This window comes from Zootoca vivipara, chromosome 4 (genome assembly GCF_965207765.1).
Source record: "Zootoca vivipara chromosome 4, rZooViv2.hap1.1, whole genome shotgun sequence".
NCBI classification, from domain to species: domain Eukaryota; kingdom Metazoa; phylum Chordata; class Lepidosauria; order Squamata; family Lacertidae; genus Zootoca; species Zootoca vivipara.
In genome coordinates, this window is record NC_142587.1 from 58,977,058 (window position 1) to 58,994,898 (window position 17,841).

The following is a 17,841-nucleotide window of genomic DNA, read 5'->3' on the forward strand; positions in this document are numbered from 1 at the left end:
CATGCATTCTGACAAACTTTCTTTTCTTTTTTTTAATTTTGTTATATAATCACCACACCATTGTAATGTCTCCAGCTCGCCCTGTTGGTAAGTAATCATCATTCTATCCATTTTAGCATGGTTTCATACAGTTCTTCATCTTTCATTTTCTAACCATGTAGGACTATCTTCAGTAGTTATTAACTACTACATATCTAATAGGCAAAGTAACGTGTTAGGGGAAATGTTTTGCCTCTGTTCTGGACCTTGATTACCAAATTAGTCTTGACTGTCCTCGATTAATACCTAGACCTTAATCATCCAGTGTTTCTACTTACGCAAATCATTGTGTGTCCTCTGTTTGGTATACGGCTTTTGTGTAGTGAATTGTGATTCTTTTTAAATGAATCATTGTTTATTCAAGTATTTCAATTGTTGTTTTGAAAAAAGAACCTGCACTCTGTCTTGATGTCAGTAATTATATATGTTTTAAATTATATCCTAATGGCCAAAATCCAGATTATAATTTCAAGAGCCTGTGTAGCCCACTGAAATCCATGAAATGGACAATCATAATTGGGGTTTAGATAAACTCCTTCAATTTTGTATTTATTTTCCTTGCATAAAAAGGTCTGAAAGTTCTGCGTCTATGTTTTCCATATGATCTCTAAAATAAAATAATTTGTTACTGCTGTTGGAAAAATATTTATACAGAATTGAATTACGTACCATTAATATTACAGAATCACTGTCAATTTGATTTTATTTTCTGATGGAGCACTAAATTTGTATCTGAAGCCTGGGTTACGCAAGTGTCCTACATCTGATGTTCAGTGGAAGCGTAACTTCTAGGTGAGCATACAGAATTTTCAGTCCTTTTTAATGAAACTTGATAACACTGTTTAAAATCACTATTAAAAATGAAAGATTATAAAGATTCTGAAATCTCTACTTTCATTTTACAGTATTTCAAGTGGAATGGAAATAAATATGTTACCAGTACGTTTAATGTGGCTTTTTCAAATGTAGAATTCCTGTGGTGATTGCAATGTTGTTGGTGGTTTCAGATATTTAAGTTTTTATCTGTATTGTCATATCCTTTTTTGAACAGGCGTGAAAATTTAAGCTTGAATTATTTCTGTCTGCTTGGTCAAAGCAAGCCATTCCTAGCATATGGTACTGACTGTATATATGCAAAATCAAGCATGGTTCTGCCTGAGGTAGATGGCAGCTGGTGAATATAACAGCTCTGTACCAGATTCCCATTAGCAAATCAAAACATTATGAGTAATAACTGTATTGCTCATCTCTGAAATAGCTGTTCTTTTTATTTTAAGCTTTTGAAAAGATTTCCTACAGGAGTTTACAGCAGATGGGTTCTGGAAGCAGGGTATTTATTCCTATTTAGACCATTTGCTTCTGTTATTCCACTCATCAGATGGCTTTTCCAGATGAACAAGTTAATATTTTCACAAACACTTTTTTCCCTTCCTATTTCTCACTGATGCAGTGCAAAGAATTTATTCCAAATACTGTGAGTGACAATTTAATGGGGAACATTAATTTCATCCATAGTTTTCCTATTTCATGAGAAAATTTAATTTGTTGGAAGTAAAATGCTCTAATCAAGCATCCAATGGGGAGGATCCAAAAATATCAATGCCATTACTCTACCAGGTGCAGAAAATATGAGAATTTTTTTTAAAAAAAATCAAAACAAATGTGATCAGTTATAAAACTGACTTAACAGTGACCATCAAAAATAAACAGGGGGGAAATAAGCACTTTAATGCTCCAGGGTTTGGACTTTGGCAGCCTCATGGCCCTTGGTTATCATTTTTTGTGGCATGTCCTTTTTGACAGAAGTGATTTGAAGATGGTAAGAATTGTGAAAGAAAAAGATGCAAAATCTAAAAACCAAGGTATGTAGTGCTCAAAATTAATACCTTTCATTATGTCTCAAAAACTACAGGAAATCAGTCTAGACCCTGGAGCATTTGTCTGAACTAATGCTAGCAAGTAGCACACTCATGTGATTCCTAATGCAAACTGGTGCACTGATGTAATGTATTTCTTGGCTTCAGAAGGCAATTTATCACAAGTAATTATCAATAGCCAGGACTAGGATAGTAATATATACCACCTAAACTTAGATGCAACTTATAGAAGCATAGAATTGTTGAGTTTGAAGTGACCAGGAGTGTCATCTAGTCCAACCCCTAGCAATACAGGAATATTTTTTCCAAACATGGGGCTTGAACCCATGACCCCGAGATTAAGGCTGGATGTAGACACATCAAAGAAGCGATTCAGTTAAGCACGTTGTAAACTTCATAGAGGGGAGTTCCATTGGTGAAAAACGGGACTCCGCAGCACCATGTATTAGACCAGGGGTAGCCAACTCCCAAGAGACTGCAATCTACTCACAGAGGTAAAAACTGGGAGTGATCTACCCCCTTTGGGGGGTTCAGGTCAAAGTTGTTGAGCTTCTTTTAGGGAGGAGCAGGGCCCGTTTTTTTAGGGGTTTAGGTCAAAGTTTTAGAGTGATTTTTTTAAGGGAGAAGGAAAGCACCATTTTGATGGGCTGCAGGGCAAAAATGTTGAGCTTTTTTTAGGGGAGCCATAGTTGTTGAGCTTCTTTGGGGGAGCCAGTGATCTACTACAGATGTCCAGTGATCTACCTGTTGGACGTGCCTATGTTATTGTAAAGTCTTTCCTGCTACTCAATCCATACACATTTTACCAAAGCTCTAAAGCAGGCATCCGCAAAATGTGGCACTCCAGATGTTTTGGCCTACAACTCCCATGATCCCTAGCTAACAGTGATGGGAATTGTAGTCCAAAACATCTGGAGGGCTGAAGTTTGGGGATGCCTGCTCTAAAGATCCCTGATATATTTTAGACAATTAAGTTGAAGTCATAGTTGAGACCAGGTTTCATTTATCCATCTGCAAAAGGATATTGTCTGAAATTTCAGGTTCCTGAGAGTTCTGCACCTGAATCACTCATGGAACTTTAAAGGAAGCATTATTATTTTTCTCAGAGACTCACCTTTGAATATTCTGAGTGTTTTGCTTTTCTGTGAGATTATGTGGATGAAGACTGCAGACACAAAACAAGGAGGTTTTAGAAACAGGGTTCACAGGACTGTACATTGAGTAGCTCAGTTTCAGTTAGAGAGAAAGACTGGGTTACTAAGGTAATGAATCTCAAAGCCAAAAGATTTAAGCAATTAAACTTCCAGTCCTTGTGCAGACAATAAATTAACTACAGTTGGAAGAGGACTTTCAGAATGTATTTGTTTTAGATCTTGCAGCCTGCAGGCACGAGTTCCATCATGAATTAAAGATCTCATTTGATACACCATTTCCTTTGAGGTAAACATTGTGTTAATAAATCATGAAAGTCTCAAGTGAGCTCCCATTTTTGAACTGTAAGCTTTCCAAAAATAATTTTTAATTACATTTCAAAAAGGTCAGTTTTGGATTTAAATAAACCTTAATGTTGATGTTGTCATTCTGGTTCCTTTATGAGTTACATTCCATTAAGTGCCTGAGTTACAAGATTTTTATTTCTTTCTGAGTTCAGTTAGCAACCAATTAATCCCACTGTGACAAACCTGGTTAAACATTTCAAGGCATTATAGTTAAATGTATATATATTGATGCTACAACCATGTAGAGCTCCCATTAAATTAATTGGGCTGTCTTCTTTATTCTAATGGATTTTGAGAAAATTAGGAGTCCTGCATTTGCTACTTCCTTTTGTTTTTCCTACCTAACAATGCAATGGTTGCTGTGACACATTTTGCTCTGCTAACTTGCAGCCACCTGATTCATCTTCATATGTTTATGACTACAGTAGGGAATAGCTGGAGTGGTGCAATACAGCTTCTGCCCGGCTGATCCATTTTTACCCTTATGCCTCAGAATTTTATTAGTATTCAGTAACACCTTTGTTATGCTAGTGATGAGTATATAAGAACCAGTGCTATTTTTCAAGAAAAACAGGGGCCAGATCTCACCATGAATGCCTCTCTTGTTCTCTTAGAATGGCAATGGCGCCCACCTGAGAGGTGCTGGAATTCAGTTCTGGTGAGTTCCAGCTGGGTAAAAAAAAAAGCCCTGATAAGGACTGCAGAAAAAATCATTTAAAATACCTCTAACCATTTCTTGCAGGACTGCTTTTAAAGACTCAAGACCAAAGCTTGAGCTACAAAATAACTGTATCACTTTGTGTGACCTTTAAAAGCCATTCAGTCAGGCACAAAACGACATTTCAGGGGTGGGAGGGGGGATGTTTTGCTGTTACTGTCTTGAGTAACATAAAAATGCATACAACTCCTGTCTTGCGCCTCACTTTTAATTCCTGCTGTAGAATACAATCTTCCTCTGTAAAAACAACTCTGAACATGATGTGATTAACCTTAGGGTCCCATCCCCTCATCCCAATACCCACCTCGTACTTGGCCTGTGCTTTCTATTCATGTTCAACCATCTCATTTCCATATCAGCCAACTTGCCCTCCCAAGCTGCTATTAGCATAACAGAGCTTTAGTGTGACATTGATTGAAGCCAGCGCTTGCTGAACATAGTATCAAAGCATAATTTGCCAGAAATCAAATCTAATTTACTGTGTACAGTATTTACATTGCTTCCAAACAGTGTTTCTAGGAGGAAAGTGTCTTAGCCTCTAATCTTAATTGTTCTTGCTGGTTGTTGTTTTAATCTTGTCCAATTCTCTGAAAAGCATGAAATATAATTTCTTTTAGAGCCATTGCCTTTAACTTGGAAATGTCAAACATAAATGTTTTCTATGACCTGTTAATTTTGGACCAGAAGCAATGAATGTTAATTGCTTGATAGCAAAAAGCTTGGTTGTTACACTGCAAATATTTTTCTCAACAGGTATTTTAGCATGATATATTATAGATTATTAGACATATGCAACCTAGGAAGAACAGCATTTCCAACAGCTGTTGCAGATTCCAAAATCACATACTTCACCTGAGTGCCTTTCAATAGTGTATGCGATATACTGATTGATACATTTAGACTTCTACTTTTATTTGTTCTTTAAACTTTTTGATCTTGGGCTATTTTATGCCTAAAGTGTCCAATCCATAAAATCAAGTTCTGGAAAGGAGCTTACGATGTTTATTATCAACAAATTAATGTATATATGCTTAAAAATATAGCTGCAGTTACTGTAACATCAAAGGTGTCAAAAATCTATGTTTCAGAAGAAAGAGCGGTACTGCCTCACGTACTCTTTGCCTATGCCCATGTACACACACACACACACACACACACACACACACACACACACAGTTTGGAAAATGTGCTTTCAGCCTGTGTGTCTTCTACAGTTTTTTCATACTGTGGCTTTGCATTGTGATGTACAGTATTCTGGAGATCAAATAATATTGTTAATGTCAAGAGATGAGTAATGCTGTAGCTTTCTCCTGCTTGGTCATCTGTGGGTTGTTGCTGTTTGTTAGGGATGCTTAGGAAATTAATTGAAATGAAAAGTGCCATAGAGGGTAAGTGGAAAGACATTTGAAAAGCAAGGATGAGCTAATCTCCCCACATTCCATTTAATTATTATTCAGTGGATTGGCTCTGCCCTGTATTCCACTAGACCCGCCTTTTACTTTAACTTGGAGAATTTCTAAAATCAATCTCAGAACCGTATGCAGTTTTCAATTTGCTACTGTCTTTTTCTTTCCTTTACAGATTACATGGCAGTGCACAGCACATATGCACATGATTAGAGCATCATGCAAAAAAGATTCTCAATGAAACCATACATTTGCAGCAGGATTTCCTTTTGCACCATGATTTAATCAATGCAAATGTGTGCTAAATCATAGCACAAAAAAGACTATTAATGCTTTTAAAAGATTGTATCTAGATCCCCTTTTCCAAGCTATTTTAAACAATGTGTTCATGCATATTGGTAGCCTATAAGAATAAAAGACACAAATAGAAAACTGCAGCAAATTTTATGTATGTAAAATGTTACAAATTTACAAATGGTTAAATAAAAAATGGAAGGAATAGTGGAATACTTCCTTGCTAAACATTATCAGGTAATTTATAAAATCCTAGTATGCATTTGGGTGGAAATTTGTCGGTACCTTTATCTAAACTGTATTTTTGCGCAACTGAATCTTGTTTTCAAAAATGCTATTCCTTTGGCTTTTACACAACTTGTGGCTACTTTTTCTATCTTTAGAAAATGTATATTATTTTAATAAGTCGGAGATTATGTTCTCTGGAACAAATGGTAGTAATTGCAGCCCCTTCCCATTTTATATATTTAATATAGCTGCAAAGAATGTTTCTTTCTTAACAACATATTTTCACCTCTCACATCATAGCACCTCCACAGTTTGTGGTAAGGCCACGCGATCAGATTGTTGCTCAGGGCCGAACAGTGACCTTTCCATGTGAAACTAAGGGAAATCCCCAGCCAGCTGTGTTTTGGCAAAAGGATGGCAGCCAGGTGAGTCATCTAATGTTAATTTTATCATTATAGCATATAGCAAATGTTCCTGTGCTAAAAATGTTACTTTAAAAGCTGTGATATTAATATTCATATTTCTTCTTTCAAATATGATTGCTGCCACTCTGTACTAGCCTAACCATTACCACCATTGCCATGTTTCATAGAATTATAAAGTTGGAAGGGTCCCAAGGATCATCTAGTCCCAACCCCTGTGATGCAGGAATCAAGCTAAAAAATCATCTACATAAATGCTTATGGAGTCTGAACTATGGTGACTACGGTATTTGGAACAAAATATTAAGGTGTTTAAACTCAATGAAAAAGAGTGTCCCAATCTACAGCTGATTTGAAAAAGATGAATTCCATGCTAGGAAAGGACTGAGCATGTAGCTTTGCTAGAAATGTGGGAGAAAGAGGGCAATCGAAATTACCAGCAAATTGGGGAATCTTCCCTATAAGGAAAGGTTAAAGTATCTGGAGCTTTTTACTTTGGAAAAAGGTGGCTAAGGAAGGGCATAATAATGTTTTATAAAATTATGCATAATACTAAAAGTTGCGGTCATCTAATGAAATTGACAGAATTTTAATAAAATGAAATAGTTTCACCAATACACACATACTTTGATCTTGTGTGTACTGTATAACCAAGACCTGGGTGCCACTATATTAACTAAAATAAATGGTGCAACACCATTCCTGGTCAGTGGGATGGGAAACGGGGCTCATGAAATCAGTAAAAAATCAGTCTTCCTTCTAGTAAGATTATACTGTATATGGGTTTGAGGGATTAGTTGTGGTGTTGGGTCAAAGAGACAGAGCAGGGATGTTGTTAGTATACTGTTTACCCTGTTTTATTCTAACCTCCTTTTCCGAACTGGTGGAAATAGTTTCAGGTGTGGTGTTGGAGAACCCCTTCACACTTAGAGGCAAGGAGAGAGAGAGAGACTTCTACCATCCACACCATGTCTACCTCAAATGGGCCAGCTCAAGAATTCATTATTTCTATGGTTTCCATTGCAACCATGATGTCTCAATACATCATTGACCTGACATACCGTGTTTCCCCCTTTTTAAGACACCGTCTTATAACTTTTTTTACTCAAAAAAACAGACGGTGTCTTATTTTCAGGGGATGCCTTGTACCTTAAGGCCTCCTCGGAAGGGCCAGGCCACTGGCTCGGGGTGCTGCTGGGCGCTCTGCGCGGCACCGAGGCGGCAGGCTGCTGGCTCGGCGCTCCGCCCAGCGCTGCTGGGCGCTCCGGGCGCTCGGCGCTGCAGACCGCTGGTTCCGGCGGCGGGGGGCAGGCCTCGGGCAGCTCTCCCCCCAAAAGAAGAGGCCAGGCGCTGCAGGGGGCTCCGAGCGCTCGGCGCTTCGGAGCGCTCCGCTCTGCAGCCGCCGGCCTCGGGCAGCCAAACAAAAAGAGAAGAGGCCAGGCGCTGCAGGGCGCTCCGAGCGCTCGGCGCTTCGGAGTGCTCCGCTCTGCAGCCGCCGGTTCCGGCGGCGGGGCGGCAGGCCTTGGGCAGCTCCTCCCCCCCCCAAAAAAAGAAGAGGCCAGGCGCTGCAGGGCGCTCCGAGCGCTCGGCGCTTCGGAGTGCTCCGCTCTGCAGCCGCCGGTTTCGGCGGCGGGGCGGCAGGCCTCGGGCAGCTCCTCCCCCCCAAAAAAAGAAGAGGCCAGGCGCTGCAGGGCGCTCCGAGCGCTCGGCGCTTCGGAGCGCTCTGCTCTGCAGCCGCCGGTTTCGGCGGCGGGGCGGCAGGCCTCGGGCAGCTCCTCCCCCCCAAAAAAAGAAGAGGCCAGGCGCTGCAGGGCGCTCCGAGCGCTCGGCGCTTCGGAGCGCTCTGCTCTGCAGCCGCCGGTTCCGGCGGCGGGGCGGCAGGCCTCGGGCAGCTCCCCCCCCCCGCAAAAGAAGAAGCCAGGTGCTGCAGGGCGCTCCGAGCGCTCGCTGTTTCGGAGCGCTCCGCTCTGCAGCCGCCGGTTCCGGTGGCGGGGCGGCAGGCCTCGGGCAGCCCAAAAAAAAGAAAAGAAAAAAAGAGGCCAGGTGCTGCAGGGCGCTCCATGCGTTCACTGCAGCAACAGCAGCCGGTTCCAGGCCCCTCTGGCTGGCTGGGGCGCTTGGCGGTCTCGCATGGAGGTATGTCTTATTTTCGGGGGGTGTCTTAGATTTCACTAATGATAAAAAATGCTGCCATGGCTTACTTTCTGACTACGTCTTAAAAAAGGGGAAACACGGTATGTGGCTGGACATAATTTCAGCTTGGTCTTTGCCAATCAAAATTCTGTTGATTGGGGGACTTATGAGCTCATTGTCATGGATAGTTCACTCATTGGTGAGTTTGGGGTAAAATGCAGCTGCACCACTATGCGAGGGTGGGGACCCACATAAGCACTTATTGAATCTAGTGGGATCATAAATACTCAGGGATATTTTCCAGCTGCTGTCCAGGGTCCTGTCACACTAGGAAATGATGAGATGCTTAGAGCCATGGATACAATTGCTTCTGAGTGGCACTGCAGTGGAGCACACAGTTCGACTTGATGCTCTAGTGAACTGCATGTGACGATATAGGAGGGTGGAATAAATTTCAGTTAGAACCTGAACTGACGGGTGAAAGTCCATAATCATGGTGGCAGTGAATTTTTCCAAGTGGTGAATGGGCTCTCCCCCCCCCCAATCTGCTCTGATCCCCTTGGTAGCCTGTTGTTACAATTTTGCAACACAATTTAGGGAGAAAATTGCTCAGTTTAGAACAGAGTTCAATACCACAGTTAGAGCAAGTTAACATGAGTTCCACTGCTGAAAGAAAAGCAATGGCTGGGGGATGTACCCTTTGAAACTTGGCCCATGACTACAGTCATAAACTCTACTGAAGTCAATGGAAGTAAAACATCATAATTGTGAGGATCACAGCCAATGTCATGCAGCCAATGTAAGTAAAATATATCTAGAGACACATTAAGAACAAACTTTTCTGCTGAGCATTTTTATGCATAAAGCAGTTAAATGCTAGAAGTACAGTATGCTAGAAGCCAGTCATTCAGCTTTTCTTGTGGGATGCAGAAAACAATAGCTCCACTTAGAGTAGGTTATCTGTTCTCTTGGTGGTTCTGATCTGAAACAGTTATATTGGCTCTGAGGTTGAAATGTTCATGGTATGCATGTACAGTTTTTCTGTATGTGCATTAACTTCTGTATTAGGTTTTTATGAGAAAGGAAATATGTGGATCCAAAAAATAGGAAGCCCATGCGAGACTGTGGAAAGTGTTAGCATTTGTTGCCCAGGCCAGTTGTGAGACTGCCCAGGGTAAGGAAAAAGCCAGTGCACACATGCCCGGCTACTACTGAGTCCAGTGGTGCAATCAAACGTGTGATTGTTCCCAGCATGAAGAACAACACACACAAGCCATTGAATAAGGCTAAACTATTTTATTGTGGCAAAATGCAGAGTCTGTCTCTGTTTGCCCAGCTCAGACATTCAGAGCTGTTTAGCATGGCTGCCTCTCTCTAGCATAGCAGGCAGTGAAGAAAATGACAAAGGAACAACAGTTCCACTTCAGGAACAAAACAGTAGATGAACATCCTGTCTATGTCACATCCACTCTGTGGGAATGAAAACACATACAGTCATATGATAAACAATAATCCTATGACTGCAGGACATGGAATGAATCTCAACAGAAAGGTCCTAGAACAGATCAAACAATTAGTTAATGAGCACTTAGAAAAGGATTGGTTTCTCAAAAATGAGTCATGCCAAATGAATCTGTCTCTCTTTTTGGATAGTGTTACTGGCTTGGTGGATCAGGGGGATGCTGTAGATGTAGTGTATCTTGATTTTAATACAGCATGTGACAAAGCCCACGGGATATTCTTGTAGATAAGCTGGTAAAATGTGGGCTAGTTTGATTGAGTCCAAAGAGTGTTCACAAATTGTTCCTCATTAACCTGGCAAAAGGAGACAAATGGAATGCCACAGTGAATTCTGTCCTAGGCCCTTTGTTGTTTGATGTCTTTATAGATGTATTTGATGAAGGAATTGAGGAGAAGCTCATCAAATTTGCAGATAAAGCCAAACTTGGAGGGGTAGGTAATGTTGGAGAAAACAGAATAGGGATTCAAGACAACCAGAACTGATTGGGGAACTGGGCCAAAACTAACAAAATGACTTTCAGTAGGAACAAATGTCAGGTTACACACTTAGGCAGGAATAATCAGTTGTACATATATAAAAAGGGAGACACCTGGATTGCCAGTAGTGTATGTGTAAAGGATCTAGGGGTCTTAGTGGACCACAAGCTTAACACGAGTCAAGAGTGTAATGCAGCAACAAAACAAACCAACAAGCAAAGTTAATGCTATTATAGGCTGCATCAACAAAAGTATAGTATTCCAATCAAGGGAAGTAATAGTCCTTCTCTATTCCACCTTTGTCAGACCACACTTGGAGTACTAACTCCAGTTCTGGGTGCCACTATTTAAGAAGGATATTGACAAGCTGGAACGTGTGCAGATGTGGCAAACCAAAATGACCATGAGTCTGGAAATCAATCATTTCGAGGAGCACTCAAAGGAGCATGTTTAGCCTGGAAAATAGGAGATTTAGAGGAGATATGATAGCCATCTTCGAATATCTTAAGGGCTGACGCATGGAAGATGGAGCAACCTTTTTCTCCTGCTCCGAAGGCTAGGCCCCAAACCAATGGCTTAAAGTTACAAAAAAAAGGAGATTATTACTAAACATCAGGAAGAACTTTCTGGCAGTAATAGCTGTTCAACAGTGAAATAGACTTCCTCAGAAAGTGGTGGACTCTCAGAGTTTGGATGTCCATCTATCACAAATGCTATAGTTGATATTCCTGCATTGCAGAGGGTTGGACTAGATGATCCTAAGGGGCCCTTTCAACACTACAGTTCTATGATTCTTTGAAACAGCTGCAAGACAAATCCACAATTACTAACATACATTAGTACTTATTTCCATTTCCTCTATCATCTATCTCTATAGTCTAAAATATTTATGAATATCATTTCAATTGTAGGAGATTGCCTGTCAGTATTAGACACTAGATCAGGCATCCCCAAACTTTGGCCCTTCAGATGTTTTGGCCTACAACTCCCATGATCCCTAGCTAACAGGACCAGTGGTTGGGGAAGATGAGAATTGTAGTCCAAAACATCTGGAGGGCCGAAGTTTGGGGATGCCTGCACTAAAGGTTGCAAGGACTTAAACTGCTTGTAATGCTTATAAGGACCCTTTTAATCCTATATCAGGTTTTAGCTGATTTAGGCAAATATAAAAAGAGAAAATCATAGATAATGTATTCAACATAGATGCCACTTACATCCTCAATAGTATAAATGCAAATAGTTGTTTCCCATTTTAAAATAAATTAATTTGTTAATGAATTTACAGAATGTTAATTTTTAACTCTCCATCAGTAGAAAATCAACTGTACCAGCCTGGTATTGAAGTCAAATGTATCTCCCAAGATATCTATACAAATAGCTTTCAGAAGTTATTAAGTATGACACCTTTTGCAAGTTAAAAAACCCATAGATTAATATTTTCCCTTTTCCTGTAAAAGTGTAGTTCCACACAAATCACTTGGGTCAACAATACCCCATTATGCGAAGTAAAAAAAGCCAAAAGGTTAATAAACAGTATGTAAGTTGATATTGGCCCCACAGTTTTGAAAACATATTGCGCGATTACTTTTACATACTGTATAATATAATAGTTTTAGAATTGAAACAGTGCAATAACAATGATCTGCGAATGACTATTTACAACAACAAATCCCACAGGCCTTGCAATTGTAGCACACGCTAACTGAGCAGCCTGTGCACAGTCAGCACATTTCATATCTCTTTAAGTAGGACAGACAAAATGGTTACATGAAGCACATTGTAGCTGCATTTTTTGTCATTGCATTGTCCACAGAAATGACACTTTCTTGGGGGTTTTGGAGGGTTTTTAGGCATCATAAGTAGCAAGCTGTACCAGTTCCAAGGCATCTTGACCATGTCTCTAGATTCAACTCTGGGTTTGATCAATTCTAGATCTAGCTACTAGGTATAGATGCAGTCTGGAATTTTCACAACATCAAAAGTTATTTAACTTCCAAACAATATATGGATTTAAGCTGGTAAACCTGAAGCATAGTTTTTTATTCAACCAGTTAATGCAGTTTCTAAATAAAGATAAATAATGCTCACTATTGGGGACAGGGAAACTACCTATTGATCATGCAGTGTTTGTGCCATCTTCCTTTTCATTATACAGTAACAAAAAGCTGATCTGAGATTACTCCATTATTCACGGAAGAAAGGAGAATCACTGCCCTTTTCTTCTTTGGCACATAACTTACTAGCGCCTAATTTTCTTCCAAACCAAAAACGTTATTGTTATCAATTTTGGATTTGTAGGCGAGAAACTATATTGTTTTTAATATTCGGTTGGAAGCCGCCCAGAGTGGCTGGGGAGACCCAGCCAGATGGGCGGGGTATAAATAATAAATTATTATTATTATTATTATTACTATTATTATTACTATTATTATTACTATCATTATTTAAACTGGCAGGGACTGGATGCTATGGTTTTTCAGTGTACCAAGCTGAATCAGGTTTTTCTGTGCTTATTTCCTCACCAGTGACACACTGGTAAAAAAAACCCACACACTAGGATGCCAGTTTTTGGTTCATGCACCAGTCTATGCCATATTGTTGGGTCATGGAAACATTATCTAAGCTGTGCATGAGTGTCAGTGGATTGGACACATTCCGGGATCCAAAGTTCTATTTCAGTGAACCCAAGGACTTTGACATGCACAATGGAATTGTTCTCTGCAAGCTCAAATTGGAGACTGCATTTCCTTTGTCGCCATTATTTGATCTTTTAGGAATTTGGGGGTATGTAGGTATCCCAGCACAGGGCCAAGTCGAGTTGTCACCTTTTTCTCAGATCGTTTGACTTCCAGAGGAATACTGACTGGGTTGGGCAAACTCCTTTGTTTTAAATATGTATATGCTTGCTAGTTGTTCTTGTTTTGCTTTGTTATCCAAAACTTAGGTACGGTCAAGTTACTGGTCAAAGCAATTTGTTTATATATATTTTAAGTGCAGTGCCATTAGCTTCATTATGGAGAAAATTGCTTTAAGGGAAAAATATAACTCCATTTTTGAAATTAAACCAAGAACTGTTAGCAAACATTTTTAAAACCTTCTTGTAAAAGGGGCTTAATAACATGGTAATGTTTATGTAAAGTGGGCTTATAGTGTCACACTTGAATCTAATAAAGTGGACATCCATCATGTTGTAATAAAGAGAAGAGCTTCTAATTAAAGTAGGACATCATTTGCAGGATTAAAGTCATTTAGCGTAATTGAAAAGTGTTAATACCCTATTTTATCCTCTTCCATTGGTATTACTTCAAGGGTAAAACATTTTAAGGTGAAAATGTGTCTTGTGTCTTTAATTGAATGTTATTACCTACTGATTGTAACATGTTGAAGCTGTTTAATTACAAACCTGCAGAATTAATTACAATATTGAGACCCAGATCCCAGAGGGTAGAGTGTTCTCTCTTTTTTGGCAAATAAATGTAACATAAAAATTGATACCTCAGTTGTTTATAATCAAACCTTGAAACATAGCTCAATGTGATTCATTATGCCCACATGTTTTTTTCTTAATTGAGCTGCAGTGAAGCAACAGAGGTTAACCAGGTTAATGTTTCCATCCTAATATGAAATTTTCCAGGCTTTGTAGTGAGACATCACCCTATTAAATATTTTTAAAAAGTCCAGTCACTGTATTTCATCATGAAAATCAAGAGCATTGATACTTTAGCCTTGCTTAAATTTGTATGTAACAAATAATCTGAATTTCTAGTTATCACTTGAATTTGCCAAGGTGTCTCTCCTTCCTCATCAAGAAAACCCCTTCTCTTTCATAATGCTTCTGTGGTAGTGTTGCATTCAGCTACTTACGCTAGCATACTGCTATAAATTAGAAGGCATCCTTCACTTTGGACCTGTTTCTCCTTCCTCTCCTACTAAGCACAGCCAGCTGGAAGGGAGGAGAACAGTTCCCCCTGGATTTAGCCTAGTGCCAGTTTATGCATCAGCAGCTGGTCCTTTGTATTTAGTAGCCATTTCCCTAAAGCTTGCAGTTGAGACTTCACAGAAATGTGCCAACCTGATGCCAGGGAATGTGCACACTTACTTGAGCGCATTCTTTTGTAAGCAACATTTAGGCATAGTTTAACTGTACTGAAGTAGATAGATTTGAACCAAGGATAAAGATGGTAATCTGCCTTGCTGTCACGTGGTATCTTTTATTTAAACAATATACTCTACTGGTAATGTGTCAGCCCTTGGACTATGTACATAATCTCAAAATCCTCCCTTTAAACAGCTCACTAGCCACTTTTCTTAGCAACTCATATTGCACCCATGTCAATGAAAATAACTTTATTATTTGTGTGTATTTCTTTTTATGTGTATTGCTGTACTCTTGGCTTACACTGCAGCATCATTGGTGATTAAATAACTTTTGCACTGAAATGGCCTGCATTGTCTTTGCAGAATCTTCTTTTTCCAAACCAGCCTCTCCAGCCCAACACCAGATATTCTGTGTCACCAACAGGGGATCTCACGATTACAAATATTCAGCGGTCTGATGCGGGCTACTACATCTGCCAAGCACTTACCGTTGCTGGAAGCATTTTAGCGAAGGCTCAGTTGGAAGTTACAGATGGTAAGAAATTAAGATTTGTGTTATTTTCTATCTACAGCACAAAATAATTTGGAGGATCTTGGGTAACTGTGATAAATAAATCACTTTTTGGAATATATTTTGATACCCAAGCTAACTATAAATTAAACTGCCTTAACATTACATTAGAACTGCATAAACTCTCATACCTCATTTATAGAGGCTTTTCTTACCTTTGATTTTTTAAAGAAACCAACCAACCCTTGAATCTTCTTTGTCACATAAGCACCTTTCTTGCAAAACTTCTAGTGACTTATTTCATTCAAGTATTCATCAATGCATTCCATCATAGAAGGTTTCCATGGCCTCACAAAATCCATATTGGTTTATTTTTTTTAAGAGGAAAAAATCATGAAAAAATTCCATATACGGGAAAGTATTTGAGCTGATTTGGCAATGGCACTACACTTGATCTTAGCCAAAAGGTTGAGGAGCGATATCTATAAAACAACATCTATAAAGACATCAAACAACAAAGGGCCTAGGACAGAACCCTGTGACATTCCACTTGTCCCCTTTTGCCAGGATAACAAGGAACAATTTGTGAGCACTCTTTGGGCTTGCTCAGTCAATCTCGCCCACATTTTACCAGCTTCTCTGCAAGAATATCTTGGCTGGCTTTTGTCATTCTTATGCTGCTCCTAATGATATCACTGTGTTTTTTAAATATATTTTTTGTATATTTTAATTTGTATGTCTTAAATTTATTATTTTGTTTTAAATTTTGTAACCCACCATGAAAGTATTATTGAAGTGTGGAATATAACTCCCTCAAACAAATGTACAAATAGGACATTTATGGTAGTTGAAGAGACAATGGGTGAGACACAAGTCAATGCCATTTTCATATATGAGAATGCATTTGGTAAAAATTCATAAAATATTAATTGGTAATAATTTAGCAAGATTTATACTATGTATAAGAAGCTATTAATTTTACTATAAATGTTCTATGTTATTATTATTATTATTTTTAAAAATTAAGTTTTATAGAGAGGAGCCCAAGTTAGTCATTCATACTCTTTCAGTTTTCTCACCTGAATATTGCTACCATTAATGTAAGGATCATCTTTGTGGAGCTTGAACTGTTAATCCTCCTAAACATAACGAAACCAAAATTCCTATTTGATTAGTATTTCTTTGCATTGTAAGGCTATAGCACGCTCCTTCTTAACTGACTCATTAACTATTTCCTGACAGACTTTGATAAATTTTCACCATTAAAAATTGTGTGTTACAAACAGACCTGCTTTTACATGCCCCTTGGAGACCTGAATGCGCCATGAAAATTTGAAAAAACAGCTAATTCTGAATAAATAATCTAGCTTTTCACAGTGCATATTCATCACGAATGACAGGTAGAGAGGTTCAGCAGCATGTTATGGTGTACTGAACATGGGTTTGATTCCTTCCCTTTGTTTTCTCAAAAGATTATAGTATTTTTATGACAAGGAAATATATTTTCTTCCTTATCCTTTTATCTTTACAAGTGTGCTACTAGTTTCTTGAGATCAAAGCCTAACCTTCACTCTGTGACCTCTTTAAGTCTGCCATTTCTTTCACTCCTGATGACAAAATGATGCATTTTCATACAATTCAAATTTACATGTAGATTAAAGGGACATTTAAAATTAATGGAAGAGCAGTATTTTCTTAAAATCTATCTGTGGTGCTGTCTGATTCAGTGCCATGGCTGTGATTGGAATAAATAGAGCACACAAATATTGGCCAAGAGGACATTGAGCTGTTAATGTTTGCACCTGCTGGTGCTGAAAAGATTTACTGCAACAGGAGCAGAAAGGAGCAATTCAGGTTCAAGGATATCTATGATGAGAAATTCTCCCTTTCTTGAGACAGTCAAGGCTTCTGGCCTTTGTTATTCTTTAGTATTTCTCTGTAAATAAAAGAAATAACGACCTCCTTAATTTCCTTCTCTTGAAGCAGTCTTTAATAACAGTGCAATCTAATGCTTACTCAGAAGTAAATCTCACTCTGTTCAATAAGACTGTTTTGTTGCCATGCATAGGACTGTAGGCTAAGTGATGTATCTGCACCTTAAATGCATTAATATCCCATTACTATTTATTATGCATTTAATTATTTGCCATATATATATATATATTCTTTTATTTCTTCAAGGAATTCAGAACAGCATACATGAGACTGCCTACATTTTATTCTACTTTAATGTCTTTCTTTTTTAAAAAAGTGGCATTATTATGAATAAAAGAGGCTACTTTCCAGAAATGGGATATCTAGAGTCTTACTTCAGATAAAATATTGTCACATAAACATTGCTAATACTAGACATATTTTGCTTTATTAGTTTTATGGTGTTTGACTGATGATTTTTAGCTTTTTCTTCTTAGCCCATATTTTTTTGTATTCGGTGGTTGATGTAATAATACTAGAAGCAACTTACCATTTTTGTTTTGAACAGAGTTTTACTTGCTTGAGAGCAATTTAAGTCCAGCTGAAATGGCAATACAGAATGAAAACATACAATACTAGCAAGAAAACCCCCCACAAATGTTTAATTATATCATATATACTGTAGCTGTGTTTCAGTTGTTACA

At 38.7% G+C, this 17,841-nt stretch overlaps 1 protein-coding gene across 1 annotated transcript in view; it reads left to right on the top strand.

Moving 5' to 3' along the window:
• ROBO2 (roundabout guidance receptor 2) overlaps window positions 1–17,841 on the top strand; it is a 443,321-nt gene that overhangs the window by 303,308 nt on the left and 122,172 nt on the right. The window contains exons 7-9 of the mRNA XM_088667988.1: window positions 76–87; window positions 6,362–6,486; window positions 15,076–15,247. Of these exons, the coding sequence (XP_088524114.1) occupies window positions 76–87; window positions 6,362–6,486; window positions 15,076–15,247 (309 nt within the window). The remainder of the gene's footprint in view (window positions 1–75; window positions 88–6,361; window positions 6,487–15,075; window positions 15,248–17,841) is intronic.